This window comes from Tachysurus vachellii, chromosome 13, assembly GCF_030014155.1.
Source record: "Tachysurus vachellii isolate PV-2020 chromosome 13, HZAU_Pvac_v1, whole genome shotgun sequence".
Taxonomy (NCBI): Eukaryota; Metazoa; Chordata; class Actinopteri; order Siluriformes; family Bagridae; genus Tachysurus; species Tachysurus vachellii.
The window spans coordinates 8,037,501-8,062,343 of NC_083472.1; the positions used below are offsets into that span (position 1 = coordinate 8,037,501).

Consider the following 24,843-nt stretch of genomic DNA (forward strand, 5'->3'; position numbering starts at 1 on the left):
TTCTTGGAAATGTTATAAAAATATCATTATTCTCTCTCTTTCCTTTGGCCTCATTACAGAGGGACAGAACGTGCACAGTGGAGAGGAAGCCGCGAGCGTTCAGGCCCGTCAGTCATCTCTGCACTGAGCTGCACCGCCACCTCACCCAGGAGGCCAACACTGAGGACACACCTGCAGCTGATACTGAGGAGGAGGGGGAAGAAGAAGAGGAAGATGAGGACAGTGACTCGGACGATGAGGAAGGGGAGGATGAGGAGGAAGAGGAGTCTTCATCCAGCAGCGAGGTGGAGTCCACAGTGTATGCTGAGCCGCTCCAGCCTCAGTTCCCCTCGGAGAAAGAGCGCCACTCTGTGGTGGAGCTGATCCGCTACATGCACACATACTGTGTACCATCACGCAAGCAGGCCAGCTGGGATCGCAAGGAGCGTGAAAATGTGGCACGCAAGACCAAGCCTGAGAACCCTGTAGTCTCCCGTATTACCACTCCCAGCTGTGTTAAACCTGCCACCCTGCCCATTACCCTCTACAACAGCAGCACAACTAGAACAACTAAACCCAAGATTCCTTTTGTACGGCGCAGAGAAACTAAAGCGCACTCTCTGCTGAAGGAGCTGCTGGAGGCTGTCGCTTCCTTTGATGTGAGCAAGCCTTACAGACTGCACAGCCCACCGTACAGCCACAGCAGGACCACTGCTGCCCGGCCCAAAGCTGAGCACAAAGACACAAGCGTCATCGAAGGATCTCAGGTGGCTGCCAAGCGGCCTAAATGCCCTGAAATAGACGAGGGCTCGTTTTCGGTGCGCCGCTCCCGCCGCTTAGCCTCCTTCCCTAGTCGATTTGCAAAAAGGTTACGTCCGAGTGGACACTCCAATAAAGAGGAGAGTGCAGTCCGCCACCCTCCTGTGGATTCCCCTGCTGAAGACAGCATTGAGAAAGCAGACTCGCAGAAGAGCCCTGAAAGCCCAAGCCTCTGCTGTAATGACGGTAAGACACAAACAATATGACAGGAAGATTGGAAAACAACTAACTTGGTGATAACTTGGTTATAACTGAGGAAGTCTGTCTGTTCTTTTTTCTCTGATTGCAGAGAAGCGTGCCTGCCTCTGCCTGCCGCTGACTCCTAAACCCACAGGGTGTGTATTCCATAACTCCTACTATGCTGTAGATTTGCCGGATCCTAAACACTTCAAATGTTTCTGGATGCCTCCCAAGCGACGTCTGGGAGACACGTAGTGATGCTACACCTTTAATATCCGAAACACCTTGCTAGAAATGAAGCCAGTTGATCAGCTAATTATAGATTAATGCTAAAGCGACCCAAATTGCTAAGCAGTGCTTAGCATATCAGTATCATAAATATTATTTTGTTTAGCTTTTTTTGATGAATTGGTTTTTCATTCTTGTTCATGCTGTTCTCCATTTTCTAAAGTCATAAAGCCATTAACTCTTCACTCTCTGTTTGGCACGATCAGAGATCCAGGAAGGCCGTTTGAGCAGACTCTGTGCGTGGAACTGTGCGGCACTGCAGGTAATGTCACGCTCTCAAACAGTGGTGTAAGTTCAAACTCATGCCATGGGAAGCCATGTACTCACAGGATTAGCCGTCGTGCTCGTGAGGTAGACGACTAAATGAATAATGAAGCAGAGAGTTCCATTACATCAGAGCCACTAGTTTCGACTGCCTGTGACATTTACATAGCAAATAGCATGGTGCTGGTTTACACCTGACAGCACTCACTCATTGTAGACTTATCAACATAATACGTAACAGCTATATAAATAATTTTAACATTGTAAACCATTTCAGCCATTAAAAGTGGGGTTAGGTTAATAATATTCAAGTCAGAACATTTTTGTGTTTTTGTTGTTCTTTGGTGATTGAATATGATCTGCTGAAAGATGGGAAAAAATTGTTTCTTTGACTTTGCTGGAAATTAAAAAACAACCAACATCCATCCAGTCACATTTATCTCAGCTCAGCTTCCTGCAATAACATTCAATCATCAGCCTTTATAGGCTAGAACATTTAAGTGCATGGCTTTAGATGGTCCCATTAAGGTTGGGGCTCAATCTGTAACAACTAGCTTGAGCATAGATTTGGCCAATGTTTTTTTTTTTCATTTCAATACATTCACAAAAATCATTAAAGTTTACAAGAAAGAATTCAACTTACGTCAGAGTCTGAAACTAAAGTTAGACTCAAGACTAAAGTTTAGATTTAGATTTTTTAAAAAAAAGTTTAGATTTAAACCTGTGTTTACATTTAAGCCTTGGATTTGGATGTGTTTAGATTTACTGGATGTGTTTGGATTTTATTTTATTTTTTTTTATTATTTATTTATTTTTTTTTATTTCATTTTGGCTTACTTTAAAAAGTGTGTTCCGTTTTCCAGGACTCACCCCACCCACAACTCCTCCCCACAAACCGGTCGATGAGGAGCTCTTTAAGCCTGAGGGCAAAGCCGATCTTCCCGGCAAGAGCTTGTGCCCAGTGCGGACACATCTGAGGAAACTTCCAGAGCAGACAGAGCTGTATGCCCAACTGCGGCGCATGGGCCCAACAGGCGAGATCCAGAGCAAGGGTGCCTACAGAGACCATGACTACTGCATGCTAAACTTAGGGGAAAGCCACAAAAGGATTGCTAGCATCCTCCCAGTATCTGTTTGCTATACTAAGGATCAGGAGGAAGAGGAGGACAAGATGGGGGAGAAAAACAGGCAGGAGGTGACAGAGGGCCAACAGGCTGATTTACACCCAGGCTTCTCCCCACACCAACCTGCCGAGACAGGACAGCCCTCGCCTGCCTGCACACCCACTCCTGAGGCTGATTCCGAGTGCCCAGACTCATGCCAGCCACCCTCACCCTGCCATCAGATCAACCTCAGGTAGGTCTGGAGCCACCTGATTTTTCCTCGCATGTTTCCCTTTGGAAGTTGGTCTCTTTTTAACTCTCTGCTCTTTGGTTTGTTGCAGCTGTGAGAGCCACTGTGACAAGCAGAGCAATAACACTACACACGGGCAAGAGGAGGATGGGGTAAGTAGTGACTAGGTTGAATAATCTACACAAATGTATCTTTTGGAGATGACCAACACATACTTACGTGGGGATACGTAAATGTGGGGATGTGGTGGTTAAGGTGTTGGACTACCAATCGGAAGGTTGAGAGTTCAAATCACAGGTCCACCAAGCTGCAACTACTGGGCCCCTGAACAAGACCCTTATCCCTCAATGCTCGGTTGTATGAATGAATTGAACAGAATGGAAGTCTCTCTGGATAAAAGCGTCTGAGAAATTCAGTGACTGTAAATAAATGCACATGAGCACAATATAGTGCTTTTAAGAATAATGTTTTCGAGAAAAAACCTATGACTGCTAACTCATAATTGTATATCATTCTGTGGTTTTAGGACAAGTGCCAAGTATTGTACATTCACAATCTGCCGAGCAGCGTCACACAGGCTGTTCTGCGCAAACGCTTCAAAGCCTTTGGCGAACCAGAGGACTGCCGAGTGCTCGTCAAAAAAGAGTAGGTTCACATCCTGGCCCTTTTCTTACTTGTGCTAGTAAGTATGGTATGTAATGTGAGGGATTCTAACTTGTGTGTGTGTTTTTAGAGAGCGCTGTGGAGTCATCACTTTCAGGCAGAATCAAAATGAGCTGAATCAGAAGCACAGGCAGAATGACTCTGTGGGTCAGTATGCTGGAAATGGCAGTCGGCGGTTCAGCAGGAAGCGATACATAGATCTGGGTAAGATGCAAGAAGTGATGGAGTCAATTCGGATGTAGAATGAGTTAGAGTTTACAGTTTATTGAAAAACATACACTTAACATCCACTTTATTAGGAACACCTTTACACTTTCTCATTATTTATAACAGTGGCTTGATTGTTGGTACCAGATATATGTAATAAAACTAAGGCATGTTATCAAATTAAGGCATATTATACTAGACTAGACTAGACTAGATTGTACTAGACTAAACTGGCATAAACTATTCACCAAGTCAGACTTAAGTGCTCTGATCATATGGTGAGCTCTAAATGAATGTTGTTTTACTGTAGATTTTGTTTTGAATTTAAATGTTGTCTAGTAGTAAAAGTAGTCATTTTTCCATGACTTCCTACATGTTTGTAATGTCCTACTGGACCTGTGCTTTGTATTTGGTTCAGATGAAGCAGGACCAGGCCCAGTGAAGAGCAAGTATGACGCAATGGACTTTGACACTTTGCTTAAGGAGGCTCAGAGGAGTCTACACCGCTGATACGCCTTACTGAAAGCTCAGCGATCGTCACTCCTGAGCCACCTCACAACCTCAGCCCAGACTCCACCTCATGTTTACATTTTTGAACATTGAAATCGTGAAACAATTGGACCTTCTTATTGAGGCCGGAGTGCTGCTGAGGCATGAGGACGAAACTGAGAAATGAAACAACAACAGAAAGAAGTGTGTGGACGTCAAACACTAGTGGCCTCTGAGTGGCCCTGGCTTTCTGTAGCAAACCCTTGCTCTCTTCGTTTGGTCGTTGTGACGTCTGTACGTGTGTTGCTTTTTTGCTTAGGGTTTTTTGTAACCTTTTGTCACTTTTTTCGGTGGAACTGCAACGTTCACCATTTTGTCGTACAAGTATATAAATGATAATTGCTTTATATTAGCAAAACTTTATGGATGTTCAACTGTGTGTTACAATGACAAAAAGTCGGGGGGAAAACAAACGACAAAAAAAAAAATTAACTCCTTACAATGTAGAGTTTACAAATCAAAAAGGAACGAAAAAAAATATTTGTCTTTTTTTTTTTTTTTTTTGTCATTTTAGTGCTTCCTTATTTCATCTATGCACTCAAACGAGGTAGCGCTTGTGGTTTTCTTGCCTCTTCCCTCCTTTTATGGTTGGGTTCTTGCTGCTGGCTGCCACATATAACAAGCAATGGAGCCCGAAGACCTGACCAACTTTACTGTACTACTACTGTACAACTGCACCACTCACATTTACCCCATCACGTCCATAAAGCTCTCATTGTGTCAGGTTCTAGGTATGAAATCAATGCACTTGGATGCGTAGTGTCCTATTTAGAATGAAGAAGAAAAAAAACAACGACCATTACGATAGACGTCTTTCAGTAGAATGTATCCCTTGAGGATATGAATGTTGATCAGTATCAGCTAGTAGCACATCCCATCAACTCAATAGCCATTGGAATAAGACGAGTGTCTACGGGTAGAGAGAAGGGCCATGGAAATCCGGGAGGAAGTTATTTCTGAAGCTTAATCTCCCGAGAGATACCAGCGTATCTCTATGTTGTTTACATCTCCCTCTCTCACATGCTCTCTCTATACAGTACTCAGTTTTTTACTCTTTCCTATCTAATAGGGGAAGGTCTTCGGGTTTTTCTAGCTCTTGCCTCGTACTTTAAACTCTTTATCGTTCTCTGTCTGTGTTTGGAGTGAAAAAGTGTACCTACGTGTATCTGAGTGTGTCGTCTGTGTTTTCTCGGGTCCTGGGATGGACTCAGCCCCCAGTTTTATGAAGCTGGGAGATGGTCACTCTCTGCTTTTGTTTTTGTTTTTATATATGGGGGTTTTGACTCTATCCTGTAGATCCTGTATAGTGGAGCCATGTGCTTTTAAAAGTGTGTGTGTGTGTGTGTGTGTGTGTTTCTTATGCATGATCCCTGCCTCACCTGTTTTAACCAATCACCTCCTCAGTAACACACCAGGAATCTGAATGTTTACATCATTTGAATCCTCCTTTGACTTTAATTGAGCGCACACTAAGTACAACAGGCCTTATTCAGCGTTAAGGCTACTTTATCAGGATGTGCCTTTTCGGCCAACCGTAGATAATCGTTCATACGCGTTTTTCGTAATACCCACACTGTTAAAAAGAACCCGAATGAGTGTTTGTCTTTAGTACGTATACTACTGAAGGAGGATGTGCTGTTTACATGACTATATATAGATCTATATATACATAGGTATATAATCTGTACATAGCCCTGTGTCTAATGTAAACATGACTTGTATGGTTGTGTATTGTACAGCGACGTGTTCACTTATGCGTTCAAAAACAGGCTTGTCAGGGTGTCTAGTAGGGTGAAAGTGTATTAATGGTGCAAGCGCATTGGGAGGATTTAAGAGTGAGCAATACAGGGAAGCACGAAAAGGGACGTGGCTTCAGAAGTCAAACTCTGTTGTAAAAAAGAATCCCTTTAGAAGATGATGAACTATGTTGTTCTTTCTTGCTTTTTTAAATTATTGTAATGAAATCTTTCTTTTGTTTTAAGAAAAAAAAAAACCTGATTTAAGATGCAATACATGTTATCAGAGATGGTCATTCTCCTAAAGGAAAGGATTTATTCTGAAAATTATTTGTCGATCTTTGAGATGAGATCCTGTCCTGTATGTCGCAAGGAAATACTCATTAACTAATCTGTAAGATGTCGTTTCCTTGACTTTGGATGTTGGGTATAATATCGCTATCAAATCCCTCACACGCAATTGTGAACGTGTACGATTTTGACTGTGTGAGTGTGTGTGTGTGTGTGAGAGAGAGAGAGAGAGAGAGAGAGCATGAATGTGCAAGTGTATGTCATAGACCTGCTGGAGTGGGGGATTCAGTACTCGTACACTAATGGGTCATATGGAGGTCTTACAGACAGTCCCATCAGGAGAGCCTTAAACCAATAGGGGGGAAACTTTTAAGCTTTTATTAATAATCTCTACTGTCCTTTAAATGTCCAATCTGTTTTCTTAAGTGAACTTTTTTCAATACAGCCATACAAAAAGATATATAGAGTACATATATATAAATCTATATGTATTTGTGTTGGTGTAGATAAATATATAAATATATATATATATATATAGAAGATATAATTTCTTATAGAATTTTGACCATTTATTCAGCATTTGAAAGCACTTCTATACATTTCAACATACGGTGTCAATCTAGAATGTACAGACTGAGATAATCCAAATGTAAGGGAAAAAAACCTCCCAAAGGGAATCCTCTTTAAATGCAATACATCTCCATTTTAGCAATCACTATTTGACCAAAAAGTATACTTAATGTATGTATAGGAAAAGTGCAGTACCACACTGAGTCTTTCTCATGAGTGAATGTAATGACCGGCCTTCTATTCTCTGCCCTCGTGTGTGAGAGCAAGTGTGTGAGTGCATCCTTATTTTCATTGCTAGGTAAAAAAAGTGTAAGGAAAAAGTCAAACCTTCTCACTTTATCACCGTGTCACATCCTCGGTCAGAAAATAACCCTATATTGGAAAATATCTGCCAACTAACCCATCGATTATTGGATCAAATATTAGTTTATTGACTCTACATTATGATCATAAGTATCCCGCTTTTGTGTTCAATTGGTGCCGAAGCCTCAGCGAACAGAGCGTCTGACATCTTTGTGAATCCATGAAGCCAGTGATGGTTGTAGTCTTTCTGCTTCAGTATCACGTGTTTGGTGAAAACGAAATCAGCATCAAAGGGCATACATTGATTTCTTTGTTGTTTCATTTCTATTGATATTTTTTTTTTTACTTTACATCAAATGACTATCAAACTCACTATGATTTTACTTTTTTTTTTTAATGTTGTTTTTTGGAATATGGTAAATACTTCTAGTAAGATTTTATATTTTTACATATATTGGTTTATTTTTAGGTTTTTTTGTTTGTTTTTCTTTCTTTTTTTTTCTTTTTTTTATTTATATGCCACTTAGATTGAATGTCTTTTAATGGTGTTTTTTTTTCTTTGTATTGTGTGATTTCATAAGTCTTGAGAACAGAGACAAATGCATTTCAGTATTTTTGAATTGTTGAAATCTAGTTTCACAGATTATCTATACGGTGGGAATTATCTGATGTTATAAATTATATTTTAATTCATGTAAATAGTTGGAAAAAAGATGATGGCTTCCTTTTAAACTGAATACATTTCTCTTCTTGAGATTGTTTACATTATTAAACTGTAGAAACTGATCCTCATATACTGTAAAAAAAAAAAAAAAAAAAAAGAATAATAATAATAATAATAATAATTAAAAAAAAACATATATTCATTGATTTGGCTCCAGACAATAAAAAGTCCTAATGAACACTGACAATGTGTGCTGTCTGTTAAAGCATGTGGTACAGTGTTTTGATCATTTATTTGTGTTATGCTTCACGTCATCGCAAGGAAATAAGATTGACAAAGATTAATGTGTTGTGGGCTGAATTACCCTCCACATCAAGCACTGTAAGCACTGTGAGATTATTCCTGGAAAGAGTAGTATGGGTTGGACTGGAGCTCGTGAGAGAAGGACGCTGAATCCCTGTTACATTCTGAGGTGCACACTGTGCCAGCATTAGATGCACGATTGGCTAGCGAAGACTCTGTAACCAGGCAAAGTCTTAGATGGGAAGGAGGAAGAAAAGACCCTTTACATTAAAGCAGTATCCTAGTGATGCTGCTGGTGGCTTCTTCCTGCCTCATTCCCTTGTTTGATGCTGATATCTGCAGAAAAAGTGTGTAACCATTTTGACAGCTGGCTTTAGGACACATAGTTGTCCTTTTTCGGCAGCTGTGAAATTCAAGGACGGTACACATTACGTCAGATAATGCTGACGTACCTTAACTGTGCGTCTGGGATGACGACAGCGCTGTAGCTAAATCCCTCCTCATTCGCCAGCTCCTAATCTGCCAAAAAGCTCACTAACCTCCCTGCTCAATTACGCCATCCCCTGCGGGCATCATCCTGCCGTGTGTTAGATCATTATGCGCGCTCCCTGTGGGACCGTTAGCACGCACAAGAGCTCAACCGAGTGTGCAGCATCCTCTAGGCAGAGAGAAGTATGGCTCAGTCACAACATGTAAAACAGTTATTAGCTTTGCTAGGTTTATTTTTAGCACTGTCAGGTTTTTTTCCCTGACTGCACATAATTCTGTTGAACAGAAGGGAAGTACAATGTGCTCAACGGTGCTCTAATTAATCATGTAAACTTTATACATGCATTAACTAATATACACACATCAATGTATTATCATTACAGTTCATGATCTAATAAAATCCTCAGTGGGGTGGGAGGATGAGGTAGGGGCTATTAAAGCCCCCAAAATATTCGATTTTGTGCTGATTATGATCTAAAAAGGTTCATAAAAAGAAGATTGATGTAATCAGTGCAATTCCTCTTCATTTAATCACTCAAACATTGAACAAACTCATTACTTAGTTTGTGTAATCACATTTTATTGGGTGCTGTAGTGAGAAAAAGGGAATCAAATAGGCAATTTACAGACTGTACAGATCACACAGTGATTTTATTTTGTTATTATGTACTCATCTCTGGCTACATCACTGTTGTTTTGATGCCACTAATCCCATACACTCTTCAATGTTAAATCTAAGTGGAAAACAAAATGTATATATGTTTTTGGAAACTTTCTCTTCTGAAGAGTTGAAAACTCAGCTGAGGACACAGGTCTTGGACTGGGAGGCTTGGGCTGCGATTGCTGGAAGAGAAGAGAGAAAAGAGCATAGTTAAGGTTAATATTTCTCTGTCAGTGTTTAGTGTCAAATCTACAATTTTATTGGACTGTCTTTTTATTAACCTAAACCCAGCAATGAAAGGATTCTGCCAGAATCAGAAACAGTCCTGGTTAAACTGGTAAATGACCTGCTACTGGCCTCTGATCAGGTTTGTCTCTCCTTGTTTGTGTTGCTTAATTTTAATTTAAACTTTTTTTTAAGAATTAAGGAAATTGCTCTCTTCTGGCTCAGGTCTTATTTGACTGATCACTATAAGTTTTTAGATGTAAATAGTGTTTAGTCTTAGAGTCCTTATTAGACCCAAATGATACGAGCACACCGTACTTCTCTTATCCATGCTCCATTAGCTCCAATCAAATTTTGCAGTGATCATAAAATATTAGTAATGATCCCATGCCTGTGGTTCCCTTTGGCTCTCTCTCTCTCTCTATCTCTCTCTCTCTCTCTCTCTCTCTCTCTCTCTCTCTCTCTCTCTCTCTCTCTCTCTCTCTCTCTCAGATACCAGTGATCCTGACCCCTTCTGCTCCCTGGACCTTCCTGATCCGTCCTGATGCCCTACTTCTGGTTGGAATTTTATCACTTAGAAACCACCTGCTGCTGCTGAGTATGATCCCACATGGACATCCTAAAGATACATGAGATTACTGTGGATGGTACTACTTACAAACCATAAAGATATCTTTGAACTGCATTTGATATGAACAGTTCTGCTACAATCGCTTTAGGACTGCAATCACCAAAAACAGTTTTGCATTCAAGTCTCCATTAGTGACCAGTTGATAACCTTAGCAGAATATTTATATTTTATATGATAAATTTTCGTTTTCAAGTTTTACTTAAATAGAAGCCAGTTTTAAAGTTCTCACCCTGTTTGGCAGCTGCTGCAGCAGCTTCAGCCTCTTCCTTAGCTTTCTTGGCTTCTTCAATCTTAGCAAGTTTAGCCTCATGTATTTCTTTAAGCGCGTTCCACTCCTTCCTGTTGTTCAATAGCCTATCTAGCATGGGTGTGATCTGCACATGGAAGCGAGAGAACTCCTGCAGGGAGATAGTGAAGAGTGTTTAATGCTACAGCATTTAGTCAATGTAATCTCAAACTAACATGTCCGTGAGTGTACTAATATACTGACATCTCACGGTGTTCGGCTATCAGAAAACCTGTATGCTCTCAACTAGGAACAGTTGTTGGAGCGGTCAATCAAGATTTACATAAAATTATTTTTTTATAATCCACCTTCATGAATTCTTTAGTCAAGTTCTGAACAATCTGCTTTTTCAGAGACAAATCAGTAGCAGTTCAGAACTTGGCTAAGTGCTTTAAGGACTTCATTTGGATTTTCAAGACTAGGAATAAAATTTAGAGTAGTATTTTGAATGACACTGACAGCCTATTTTTAATTCATTTGACCAGATGCATAATTGGTCAAACTAATTAATGATGAACACACCATCAAGAAATAAAGTTCATGTAAAATCTAAAGCGAGTTACATTTCGGCAAACTTGGAAGCGATGAGAGATGCTGAACGTAGCTTGTCATTAGCTAAATTGGCTGACTCATTAGGTCATTTATTTTCATCAGAGAAGCTTTATAAATAATGTATTTCACATTCTCCCGTTGCATTCGTACACACTACTCTCTGTAATTGTTAGACCCACTTACTACATAACCATTCACTAAACTGTAATTAACCTTGTCACTTAATTAGTGTATTTTCTAAAGAGGTGCAATTCTATCAATGCCTAGAAATACTGGAAGAGTTTAGGGGTTAGTTAAGAGTTCTCACCTTGTACACAAAGGAGCAGACAAAATCAATGAAACCACATTGCAGCTTGGGTAGATCATCTGCTTTGTTTCTGTCCATCATGGGCTAGATGGTAAACAGAGGTTAGTATGAAAATACAGCGGAACAAAACATTTTTTAAAATCTTTTGAAATGTCAATTAGTAGGCCAATGAAAGAACAGGATATGAAAAGATCTAGAGTCAGTGTGGTGTAAAATATCAAGTTAGGGAATAGTGCAGCTGACTGGGCCACTATGACCGTTCTTTATGACTCACTGCACCACATAATAGGCAGTACATCATGATGTGTCCTATGGGCAATCTCTCTCTTTCTTTTTCTACTCTCTGTCTTTGCCATCATGGATGGCCTTCTTCTCCGCCTCCTCTGTGTGTCTCATCACTCTGGCAAATGTCTCACAATAGGTTGCTGCTCAAGAACAGTCCTCTCCAAGTCACCCTGCTCCCAGAACTCCGCAGCCACAGACAGTGCCACCTGCAGGATCATACATGCACAAAGCACATGAGTTTAAAAATACCAGGATGTGATCCCAAGCATACCTGGAATGGTGCAGAAAAAGAAATTTGCACAAAACCCTTCGAGCATTAAGACGATCATAACTGTTAGCTACAGTGCTTATAATGCCTTCTAAGCTTTACCCTTTGTGTTTGTAAAAGCTCTAGACATTAGGAATATGATTTCTTGATATTTATTTGATGTTGATGCTAAGTGAAGTGATTGCAAAGCACTGATTAAGTTTCCTGTGTGTGCTTCATTCATTAATTTGATCTGCGCTACGTAAACAACTGCACACAGATATTAAACGTCAGTGTTATATTGGCTGAGGCAGGACACGGAGATACATTTTCCCATTGCAATCTTTTATGTCTGTAGCAGTGATCAAATTAGATTAGCAGTCAACTGATATTTTATAAGGTGGGATATCAGCCTGTCTGTGCAATGGAGCTTTTGAATAAATCTTTTAAATTTATATGTGAAATAGCTGCAAGGAAACATCTTATTTAAAGGGGGTTTAATTTGCTGCACTCTCTGGTAAAAGACAAATTGCAGTCTTGGAAAGTAGTTGATGTAAGCTGTTATTCTTGGAGGAGGTCTGCATATAACTGTTTAAAAAAAATCCCATTCCTGTCTGCTCCCAAAGGAATTAGGATCTATTATGCCAGCTTCTAAAGAAATTTTGTACAATCCCGTCTGCTTTTGAAGGAATTCTGACCAATCCTGCCTTCCCTTCACAAATATTTTGATCACCTTTGCCAGTTCATCTAATGATTTCTGACCAAGGCTGCCAGCTTCCAAAGGAATTCCGATAAATCCTGCCAGCTCCTAAAGGAATTCTGCTCAGTACTGCCTGTTTCCAAAAAAAAAAACATTCTGACCAATCCTGTTAGCCTCCAAATAAATTCTGTTCAAGCATGACTTCTTCTGAAGAAATTATGCCTAATACTGCAAGTTCCTCAATGAATTTTGACCAATCTAGTAATCCCTCATAAAAATCTGACCAATTCTACCAGCTCTTGAAAGAATTCTGATCAATCTTTCCAGCTCCTAAAGAAACTGAATAGTCCCGCCTACTCCCAAAGTAATTCTGGCCAATCCTGCCTGCGACTGAAGAAATTCTGGCCAATCCGGACTGGTCTCAAATAAATCCTGACCAATCCTGAAAGTTGCAATTAATCAGCTCAACAGAACAGAAGCATCATGATCATAAACAATCTACTCTGTTGGTAATCACACAACTGAACAGGACCAAAACAGTAAGCTCAGTCATTATTTGTCCTCCATTTGTTTTCCAAAGCTTAGTTACTTATTTTAGCCTGTCATCAGAAGCAAAGCATATAATAACATAGCATAAACAACATATTACATTACCATATGAAAAGCACCCGAATCTCATTACATTATTGCCTGAAAACACAAATATATTTGTGCAGCCGCAGCCTTTTCATGCAGGAGCTGTTAAATCTGGCCTGCTGAGCAAAACTGCATTATGCCGATATAATGCCATACCTTGCTTTGGATCTCCCAGGGCTTGGCAATAGCAGATAAATCACAGGCAGTCATCATCATTGCCCTGCCATGAAAACATCATCAACGTCATGCTGTGAATATGTGAATGAACTCATATGGACTAATATCACAGTCAAAAATGGAGAACGCAATGGTTTATTTCTCTTTCTGTAAGTTAGTCAAATAATACTGCCACACAGTCACATAGTGGCAACACTGTTAGTCGTTTCTTACATCACGATTTCTTTCCTGGTCGTCTCCAGCATCATGTACTTGGTCCAGTCGTTCCAGTTCTCATAGGTTTTGGATTGATCCACAATTTTTTGGAACATGGTTCTTTTCCTGTGAGCAATATAACAATTAACTGAATGCCATTCACAGTGACACACAAATGACAGCTCAAGAGTGTTTCCATGGTGATACACTTATCAACAAGCCAGCATTCATGAACCACATTCACAGCATTATAAGTAATATCCTTACTTGAAATACAAAGCCAAATCTGTGGCAATAATAGCTACATCCATCAAATGGATGACAATGTCGTGCTGCCGTCGATTAAGATTCTGGTAGATATTCAAAGCCTGAAAAGATGAATATATAGACAGTGATTAGAAAAATATGCAGATCCTAGTGGTCAGGTTCTTTCGAATTTGCTTGGCATGCACAGACAAGATGAAATTTCTTTAAAATATTATAAGATGGTTTGATAAATTAGGGAAGCACATCAAGTCTTAAGCTCACTTCATCTCTCAGCAGGGTTTTACCAAACTCCAGATGGTGCCTCTCAAGAATGGAAGAACCGTGCAGCTTTGCCAGCGGGTTCGCAGATCTGAGAAAATAATTCCAGAAAGGAGATGATCTAAAAACATGCTAAATTAATGTCACACAAATGAAAAGCAACAGATCATAGAAAGACGTTGTCATCAAACGTAACAGTAACATCTTTGCCGTTTAGGGTAGTAATTATGCTTGTAAGTGGTTGTAAGTATGCGACTGCAAGTATGGTTGTAAGTATGCAGCTCATACTTTATTTGGTAGAGGTTGTTTGTCCCACGGTGATCGATATCGTGGCATAAGCCGGCTGTGACCATAGCCATAGCCTCCAAGTCTGTGTAGTAACGCTTCAGGTCACCAGTCTGATAAAAAATATTTAGTTTTTTAATTCAGTAGTTTTGTTCTGTTTTCATTTGCTGTTGCTTACTTCTGAGATAATTTAGAATACCAAATAAATATGGAAATAAACATGAAAATTTCCATTGCATGTGACAGGCTTTATAATTATGAATTTAAATATAAGGGGCAATTTATTTCACCTTGTTACTCTCTGGTAAAACATGTCCCTAGTATAAATGTTTGTGCCTAGTAGCTATGTTTCCTATTGGAAAAATAAAGTCTCTGTGTTAATCCGCTTTTAGATGAAAATATAAAATGTGTTGTTTTGAACTTAAGGGTTAAAGAACACCCCTGCGGAGCTGTGTGAGGAGACTCAATGTCTATACTGGACTCCAGAGAGCTCATTACGTTCAGTGACACCTGGGAGTGGTGCTCATTAAGGACTGGACTCTCATCGGCAACAAAATTCCATCCAGTCTGTCATATGACTCAATGTCTGTGTTTACTGATGAGACAGCATGATGCAGTTTCATGCCTGGATGCCTCATTATCTTGCTTCTAGATCTCCTTTTTAAGGAATACATACTGGAGGAGGGCTTTATAACCGTACATATTGGCAGCAAACTTTGAAAATGTGACAACATATTTGGAAGGAATCTGTCAAATGCACATGTAAGGGGGGTCATTTGGTTGTATCTTGGGAGAGATGATCAATTCTGTTTATAGATTCAATTGTTGGTCTATAATTTGCTGAATGCATCAAGTGCTTGTTGACAACATAGCTATATTTTACCATGAGAAGTGTGAACATTGTCTGGCCCACATTGAAGCCGTGTCTCCAGTTGTGGTAGGTAATCCTTCTATAGCCTTTACTGACGGAGTACACAAATCTCACCAGCACCTGGAAACATATGACACTTTATTTGCCTTCTTAACCAAGCAGTGTGAATTCTGAAATATTTAGTTTAAGGTTTATGTTTACAGCACAGAGGTACTGGCGTTACTGGGACTAAGTGGTGCAATAGAAAAGCTCTCAGCAAATAATGAGTTTGAATCCCAATAATACCATGGCCATCTATAGCTTGGAATCCAAATTTAGGAGTGTTTGATGGTGGGATGGTGGGATGGTGTTGCCCTATGCATTGTCAAGTAGCACAAAACTAACCAGTTGAGAGCAGCTTGGGAGACCAAAGAAAAAGACTGTCTTCTCCACTAACTAAAGTTTCTCTAGCACATGACAGCTACCAATCTAGGTAGATGTGAGAGCTAGCACATGCTTCCTCCGAGATATACAGCCACATACTGCATCTTTTCACACTACTGCTTAAACGCTTGGAGGAAAGAATTAACAGACCCGATCTAATGGAAAAATAGGGACTAGGGAAGAAACAAAGCCACAATTTGCAACCCAGAGAGCATCTTGGACCCCCAGATTGGCATAATTTGTAATAAAGATTCACTTATTGTTAGTACTAACCTCACGAGGTATATGAAACTTGTCCACCACTCCCAGCTCATAGTACATTGATATACCACACTTAACCAGGTCCAGCTCAGAAAACTCAAAGTCACAGAAATGAAACTCGAAGATCTCTGATTCTGCTGGGTTTAGTAGAGTTTCTGCCTTTAAGACAGATAAAAGGAAACTAAATTAAATATCTAGCTAATTAATTCTATTTGAATATTTCCTTTATTTGTGTTGCTGGTTTTTATACCAGAATCTCTTCCAGTTCATCTTCGTCACATTCATTTGGTTCTTTCTTATACAACTCCTGTGTATTCTAGCACAAAAGAGTCAATAATAAAATAATTATTTTAACAATATCATAGAAAAGATAATAGTTTCTTTGTGGGTTACTATAGTTCCATATTATACATATTATACTATTTTTACTGTACATTTTAATAAAAAAAGGTCTGATTAACAGATACTTTGGTTTGTATGTTTATAATATGTATGCAATACTGTTTATCTGACAATGTTATGGTGCAAAGACTCACCAAGATGTTCTGAATCTCATCCTTTCTGCACTTGACATGGTAAAGAACCATGTCCTGAAAGATGTCTTTGCGATTCTCTAGCTTGTTCATTTTATCATACGTGTCTGTGTTGAGCACTGACCAGCCCAGGAACTGAGTTAAGGACTAAAATAAAACAGGACAAGAACTGGAATTAAAATAAACTTTGATTATTGATGATCACTAAAATGCAACCAATTTATTCTCATAGTACTAAAGATGAATTAGTGAGAACGGACTGGAAAAAAAAAATCATTTGAAAATGATTTGGAAATCTTCACAGTCTCTGGGTAAAGAGTTGATAAATCAATAATGCAGACTGTGCTGTGTAAAAATACAACTGTGACTCAGTCTGAATCCTCAAATACCTCCATTAGTGTTTCGTCCATTTCATCGAACGGCTTTCCATCTTTCCTGTTATAAAATGTTGCCACACCAACTATTTCCTCTTTCTTGTTGACGATGGGTAGAGACAAGACATTCTTTACAGTCCAGCCTGATTCATCCAAAGGCTCTTTCTTAAAATAACAACAGCAACAAAGTTGAGCTTCAAAGCACGGTTCAATTAATACAGTTCCCAAATGCAGTAGAAATAATGAATTCATTGTTTTTACTTGAAAGTTGAAGAAGTCATCATCGGCAGCATTCATGATGTTACAGATCTGCAGGAAAGATGGAGACTATCAACACCATGAGATTCTTCTCTACAAAAACATGTGTGTCCATAGTATGCAATCATTACAGTATATTCAGTTAATGCCTTTCTGCTTGTGACTGGTATGACTGTTCCAGTGACAGACGACTCTTACCAGACCATTCTCGGCCACGTAGGTGGGCAGTCCACTGACCAGAGCCCAGTGATCAGCAGTGGGATTCCTATATAACAGAGCAAATACAGCAGAATTGCTAACAATATGACAGTATGCAATATGTACAATACATCTCTCAGTGGTTAAGATGTTAGACTACTGCTTGGAAGGTTATGAGCTCAAATCCCAGTAGTACCAAACTGCCACTGCTGGATTCTTGTACAAGGCCCTTAAACCCTCAACTGCTCATCTATAAATCAGATAAATGTAAGTCATTTAAATACATAGACTCAAAAAGCCCTAATATTACTCATGTCTATATATAAAATGTTCATGTCTAGGGACCTTGAATGGGCAGCAACAACAGTAAGCAATTCAACATATGTACAGTACCAATTTGGAGTTCGACATCTCTGTTTCTATCCCAGAGTCTTGATTTAACTTAATTTTTTTTCCTGACAGAGAAGCTTGTTGAACTTAATCTGATTTAATGATCAAATGCTTCATCAACTTCAACAACTTACTAAAGACTACATTAATCCATGATGCAGTGTGAAACTGTATTATACAATCATTATTATCTCTGTCATGTAACCAAATGTAATATATATATGTATATATATATATATATATATGTATATATATATATATATATATATATATATATATATATATATATATATATATATATATATATATATATATATACGTATATTATGGCATGCCGTTTAGGAAATTATTCATGAGAGAATTGAGTGAAAACTCGGAATATATTGAATGAATCCTGAATATATTGAATGAAAACTCGGAATATATTGAATGAAAACTCGGAATATATTGAATGGATTCTGAATATATTGAATGAAAACTCGGAATATATTGAATGAAAACTCGGAATATATTGAATGGATTCTGAATATATTGAATGAAAACTCGGAATATATTGAATGAAAACTCGGAATATATTGAATGGATTCTGAATATATTGAATGAAAACTCGGAATATATTGAATGAATCCTGACGTCATCAAGACGCACCCGATATTTTGTACTTTAGGCAGAATGACTGAGTGAGCGATAAACTTATTCGCTGCTAGGTAGGTGGGTTAATATGGGTTTGTAATAGCAGATTTGGTTGTAAATTGTAAATAATTTTATTGTTATAAATTTTCAAATTACACTAGGTCATCTCACTGTATCCAAAAGACAGATATTTGCAGGTTTAAAGAAATTTAACAAAGTCACCAGTCTTGCGTGACTTTTCCAATACTTCAGGCATATTGTGTCTTACAACTGTCAATTCAGCAGCAATATGTGTCTTTTGGATACAGTGAGATGGCCTAGTGTAATTTGAAAGTTTATAACAATAAAATTATTTACAACCAAATCTGCTATTACAAACCCATATTAACCCACCTACCTAGCATCAGACAATAGGCAGACAGTAGTGTAGTGGACACCAAAAGAGATCCAAATTAGTGATCTTGATCCGTGTCTGTTAGATATGTAAATAGGGGAACTTAAGTAAAGTTGGCTGCATATTCACAGATTCGAGTTTCCTGAGTCAATAACTCCTGAACTAAAGGGTGTTACTACACAAATAACACCTCTTTTTTTATCGTAGTAATGTAGAGAGGCAGCTACAACCCAATTTTCCTCAATATCAGCTTTCCTCCGCGTTGGAAAAAATACATAAGTCTCTATAGTGCAGACGACTGAGAGACAGATTCCAAGGGACCGTCTGCAAAGCCCGAAAACCCGGTTTTGCACTTTGCAGACGGTCCCTTGGAATCTGTCTCTTAGGTGTTCGCACATAGAGACTTATGTATTTTTTCCAACGCGGAGGAAAGCTGATATTGAGGAAAATTGGGTTGTAGCTGCCTCTCTACATTACTACTATAAAAAAGAGATGTTATTTGTGTAATTAGAGCGTTTAGCTCAGGAGTTATTGACTTGGGAAACTCGAATCTGTGAATATGCAGCCAACTTTACTCAAGTGATATCGGGTGCGCCTTGATGACGTCAGAATCCATTCAATATATTCAGACTTTCCATTCAATATATTCAGACTTTCCATTCAATATATTCCGAGTTTTCATTCAATATATTCCGAGTTATATATATATATATATACATATATATATACATATATATATATATATATATATATATATACATATATATATATATATATATATATATATATATATATATATATATATATATATTGTAAGCAACAAACCAAGCTGAGGTCTGAAATAAATAGTGCTGAATAATGGATAATGGTGATAATTATGATTATAAAATACAGTTTCAAAAATATAGAGCTTCCCCATATATATATATATATATATATATATATATATATATATATATATATATATATATATATATATATATACACACATATGGGGAAGCTCTTCTTTTGTGAATGCTTACTACTGCCTTTAATGGAGGATGGAGGTGTGATTTCGCTAGATAACTAGGCTCTTTTTTTGTTTAAACAAAGATAGCGTTGAGTGGGAGGAGGTGGGGAGGTGGTGAATGCCAACTTTTATCACGAGGAGTGAAATAAATAAACAGTGATATATATAGGCAGTAATAAAGAAAAAGGCGTTTCAGATGTGATAGATTCCCAAATTTTGACTAATTCCCTGGCTCCATTTATGCTGAATGAATGTCAAGATTCTATTGTATTAAAGACTGGTTAATTTTTAAGCTTCTTTTTAAACTGGTGCTTCTGTTATGATGTTACATTCTTCTATATTTTAATAAAAGCGGCGTCTATTTCTGACAGGCATAATCGGCTTCAGCCCAAGGCTATAAATAAATCCAAGTGAGTAAATTTTTCAGATCAGAAATGATAAAAGTGAAGTGACTTACGGTATTACTTTAATGTCCTCCTTTCCATGTAATATATAATCAATCACTTTGTAAAAAATGATTTCCTGAGGGGAAAGTAATATCATGAGTTTCTCCTTAACACATGCAGCTGTCTTTGAGAAACAGAATATAGGATTTTAGGAAATGAAGAGTATTTAATGTCTTGATGTTCGCTACTCACTCTGCCATCAGGAGTCTTTGGTCCTGAATACGGAGGCACCTCACCCATCAGAACAGGCCAAAGGTCAAAAAACTCCTAAAAGCATAATAAGACATGCTTACAAAGGTTAGCATTCACTGAGGTAAAATCCATAGTTTCCACAAATAAGAATATATTAATACTTCATTAGTGCTTTCTTAATAAATCAATAGAAAAATATAATGAAGTGTATACCTTAAAGTCTGACTGAGTCATATATGAATATACATTTCTACTGGTAAAGATATTTATTTACATTATATTAACTCAAGCTGTAAATTAACACTGTGACTTATACGTAATAATATTGAAGATCATTTTTATTATTAATGAGCTTATTTATACAGTGTATTGTAGGTTAATCCAAACATTTTTATCTTTAGATTTAGTTTATTTCATAAACTCGGGACAATTCACAGCTTTAAATTCAAACCCAGCACCATTAATCAGTTGCTTTCAGACAACCAGATGTCTGATAAAAATGAGTATAATGATGATATCAAATATGGTTCATTTATTTGAGGATACGGTAAGAAATGGGACAATGATGGAACTACGGATTAGAACAGCTGTAGAGTTGTGTGAATTTACTCAACTTTCTTCCTTCACAACAATGAACAATTTGTATGTTTCATTTGTATTAATATGTCATGGAAGGGGGGCACGGTGGCTTAGTGGTTAGCACATTCGCCTCACACCTCCAGGGTTGGGGGTTCGATTCCCCCCTCCGCCTTGTGTGTGTGGAGTTTGCATGTTCTCCCCGTGCCTCGGGGGTTTCCTCCGGGTACTCCGGTTTCCTCCCCCGGTCCAAAGACATGCATGGTAGGTTGATTGGCATCTCTGGAAAATTGTCTGTAGTGTGTGAGTGCGTGAGTGAATGAGAGAGTGTGTGTGTGCCCTGCGATGGGTTGGCACTCTGTACAGGGTGTATCCTGCCTTGATGCCCGATGACGCCTGAGATAGGTAGTTCGGATAAGCGGTAGAAAATGAATGAATGAATGTCATGGAAGGGTTTAGTTTAGAATGTCAACCTTACACTGTATTATAGCCTAAAAATAAATCTTTATTAATACTGCAAGCCATAATATTTACTGTAGTTTCCAAATGTGTAGATACGCTAATACTTAAGCATTATCATTACTGTTGGCTGTATACTGTATGAGTCATGAGGCTGTTAATGAATATTTTTCATCATTTACTGACTTTCTAAAGAGCATCATAATAAACTCAGTTGTTAGATGAAAGATTTAGGTCAGGTTTTAAAAAATGCTCATTTCTGGACCTTACAGTTGAGTGTTACATAGAATTATATGTGTAATGCGTTTGTCATATTTGCTTTTTCAGTCTCTGTGTCAATATCGCAATGCAGAGCCTTGTCTTACATCATAGTTTTTCAATTATTAAAACACATATTTACTTATCAAGTGTTTTTTTTTTAAAGTCATATAGTTACCTACTTATTACTAATCTACTTATTAACCCAGTTCTAATTCAAACATCATAGCACTACTGCAATGTTCAGTTAGATTACTTTTGTCTTGGTCATATCCAAAAGGCCCACGGAGTAGCGGTCGCAGTTGAGAAAGGCTCGAACTGTGTACAGGGCTTTGTGGAACTGCCTCTCAATATCCGTCAGCTCCTCAAACACTTTACTGGCAGACCAGAGCAAAACCTGCCAGGGAGATGTAAACGGAAACCACTGTTAAAGCCACTGTGTTGTTGTACTAGGTAAAATTATAAAATATTACCAATCATCTCACCTGTCCTCTTCTGGTTTCACAGTTGTGCAGGTAGCTCAGGTGAAACACTCGGAGAACCAGATTGGCAAAGTTCAAATATTTGTTCAGCGCCTTAAAGAAAGATATTCAGTTTTCAAGCAGAAGTCTGACTCTTACAGTAAGCAGAGAATATAATGGACAGAACTAAGATATAAGCATTGCTGTACATGTCTGCATGATGCACATCGATGTGTAGTGCCAATGTTTGTGTGATCTGGAACAAAAGTGAATAATATAATGTGCAAGAGTGTGACAGAGAGGCAGAGAGAGAGAGAGAGAACAAGAAAGAAAAATGGGAACGACAGACACCTCTTCATCCTGTGTGGTGAAACAGGAGCCACCAATCTTGTTCACCGCCATTAAGACAGCCACCATGTCCTTCCCGTTCATGATGGGAGTCGCCAGTACGTTCTTAGTCTCATACTCTGTCAGTGTGTCCACAAAGTCACTGAAGTGAGTGCACTGAACAAAAAAACCACATGTAAAGAATCATCATGGAAGCATGACTCAACTTATAAAGAACTGCCAAGAATGCTAAATTATGACATGCAACACTATACAGTAGTTAGTTTTGAAAGGATATCAATTCGAATTTATTCACCTGTTTGCTAGGAATTCCAGCTTTTCCCCTGAAGTCTAAAACGTTTTGTATATGCTTTTAGGCTGCATTTAAATATAGTCAGTTTTGTCATTAAATGAGCACCTTCCAAATGTCTGTCTGAACATGTGGCTGAGATCAGGAAAGACAAAACAAATCTGGAAGTGAGGATTCAATCTGCTGTCACTCTTCGCCCCAGCACATTTCTGAGCTGATTAGATCACAACACACTATATTTTTCTTACTTAATAGTTTAGACATTTTTTGATTTAGCTGAAACATAAAAGGTGCAGGTAAGCTGCTGCTATTCCGCTGACTTGGAGAACACGGCTTTATGCACTGACCTTTAAATCTAATCCAGGGTCGCTCTAATTCAAGCAAGATTAAAGAGCTTTATTCCCTGTGGCCCATCATAGCCAGTGGAAAGAAAGAGACCTAATGCACTAATTCCACTCTGCAATCATATAGTTTGTGGAGCAAAGAATTTACCCAAAGAGCAATCAAAGCAAAAGAGCAATCTTTTAGTATATTATTAAAGACAAAGTTATTGAACATATAGTGATATTTTCAGATGGTCAGTTAGATAGGAGATGGGCTTAAGCAAGGAGGGAGCACCACTGCTGCAGCCCAGAGACTTTGTATTTCAGTCACATTTTCATCGACAAAGATAAAGGCAGTCAATTTATTACAAATGATTATGTGCTAAGCAGAGGTCGTGTTCTACAGTGAAAGTCGTTTTCCAGTAGAGTAGCAGGTTTTCATGCTACTAAGAGAGAGGGACATTCTGTTCCTTTCTGAACTGATTGCTATAAGAGAGAATTTCACGGTTTTCATTTGAGACCATTGTGTACCTTTTGTTTTTTGTTTTTATTTGCAGTAGTGTGATTTAGGATTATATTACTCTGTTGGATCTTCGAGTGTTGTGATTATAAAATTGGTATTCTTTATTTTCACTTCATTTCATTTCATTTCATTATTAATTAGAGCATTAAATGTGTTACAATTGTTTAAATATTCACATAAATAGAGTGACATTTGTCATATTCTATACCTACCAAGAAAAATACAATAAATCATTGCACTATTGAGTATTTTGCCTTTATCTGATTTATAATCTGGGGAATTGAATGTAAAGCTTGATGTTTTTAGATTGTTGGCATGTTCATGTCATGCTACAGAAATGTGAACTTACACTGCTCTCTACTGGTCAAAATATTGTTTTTCGGAAGCAAGTGGGTCACATTATTGATGCAGTATTTAATATATTGTGTCACATTCTAACACTATTAATATTCTAACAAAATTCTAAATATTTATAAAGCTTTCAGTCATCTAGACCATTGTGAATATCTAACAGCAGTAAATTAGATTATACTGAGATTATAACACATGTACATGTCCAGTCCTAGACTGTAGCCTACTGTACCTGTTTCACATCTGGTACATTAACTGTCTTCTTGACGGTGGCAACATGACCCACTATACCCATGTCCAGTGGATACACAATCTCACTGTCTGGTTGGACCAGGCACTCCTCCATTGTGGCATTTTTGTGGACGTTGAAGAGGCGAGTGGCCAGCTCAGCTGTGCCATTCCTCTGCCGGTACATGAACAGGCTCATGCGGTCAGCACGTATGATGAAGCTCAGATGGCGCATGAGGTTGAACAGAGCCCTCTCCATCTGTAGGTGGTCCTGAAGGTCTCGCACCATGTCAAACACAAACTCACTCTCCTCCAAAGAGCTCAGCTCGTGGTACTGGCTGATGTCCACTTCACTCTTCTTTGATGTGGCCAGCAGGTGTGACACAATCTGGGCTCTGAAGTGGGAATCATAGTATTGCTTGGCAAAGGCAGGATTACTGTCCAGAAACTTTTCAGCCACATCCTGGTCTACTACAGCCATATAGCTGCCTTAATTGAGAAAAAACTGTCTATGTCCTTTGAGAGTTTCCTGTAGGACTGAAACACTCCAGTGGTGTGTGATGTCTTCTATACTTGCAATGTGGGCAGATCTAAATGGGATTATGTGGATTGCTTTAAAGAGGCATGCAGGCTCCAAATCTTCCATCCAATTATGATTTGGATTATATACATGGC

At 38.5% G+C, this 24,843-nt stretch overlaps 2 protein-coding genes across 2 annotated transcripts in view; one reads left to right on the plus strand and one right to left on the minus strand.

Moving 5' to 3' along the window:
* ppargc1b (peroxisome proliferator-activated receptor gamma, coactivator 1 beta) overlaps positions 1-5,062 on the plus strand; it is a 36,360-nt gene extending 31,298 nt beyond the window's left edge. Inside the window, exons 5-12 of the mRNA XM_060884609.1 lie at positions 60-984; positions 1,088-1,133; positions 1,473-1,528; positions 2,394-2,886; positions 2,975-3,035; positions 3,410-3,528; positions 3,617-3,750; positions 4,172-5,062. Coding sequence (XP_060740592.1) covers positions 60-984; positions 1,088-1,133; positions 1,473-1,528; positions 2,394-2,886; positions 2,975-3,035; positions 3,410-3,528; positions 3,617-3,750; positions 4,172-4,263 — 1,926 coding nt within the window. The 3' untranslated portion in view covers positions 4,264-5,062. The remainder of the gene's footprint in view (positions 1-59; positions 985-1,087; positions 1,134-1,472; positions 1,529-2,393; positions 2,887-2,974; positions 3,036-3,409; positions 3,529-3,616; positions 3,751-4,171) is intronic.
* Positions 5,063-9,250: 4,188 nt separating this feature from the next.
* Positions 9,251-24,692, minus strand: pde6a (phosphodiesterase 6A, cGMP-specific, rod, alpha). The gene is made up of 22 exons (XM_060885158.1): positions 24,173-24,692; positions 22,458-22,610; positions 22,131-22,220; positions 21,902-22,042; positions 20,353-20,427; positions 20,172-20,236; positions 17,289-17,355; positions 17,094-17,141; positions 16,848-16,997; positions 16,462-16,605; positions 16,176-16,241; positions 15,938-16,084; positions 15,254-15,361; positions 14,374-14,483; positions 14,089-14,176; positions 13,828-13,928; positions 13,579-13,686; positions 13,345-13,408; positions 11,737-11,811; positions 11,321-11,404; positions 10,405-10,573; positions 9,251-9,501 (listed from the first exon to the last, which is right to left on the minus strand). The coding sequence occupies exons 1-22, from the start codon at positions 24,647-24,649 to the stop codon at positions 9,455-9,457; spliced, it is 2,577 nt and encodes an 858-aa protein (XP_060741141.1). The 5' UTR covers positions 24,650-24,692; the 3' UTR covers positions 9,251-9,454.
* Between the last annotated feature and the right edge of the window lie 151 nt (positions 24,693-24,843).

Coding starts and splice junctions, on each gene's coding strand:
- pde6a (XM_060885158.1), bottom strand. CDS start 24,649: ATGGCTGTAGTAGACCAGGATGTGGCTGAAAAGTTTCTGGACAGTAAT. Junction 22,221..22,457: donor TCACCACACAGGATGAAGAG/GTGTCTGTCGTT, acceptor TCTTTCTTTAAG/GCGCTGAACAAATATTTGAA. Junction 16,085..16,175: donor ATGAACTGGAAGAGATTCTG/GTATAAAAACCA, acceptor TCTGTCTTAAAG/GCAGAAACTCTACTAAACCC.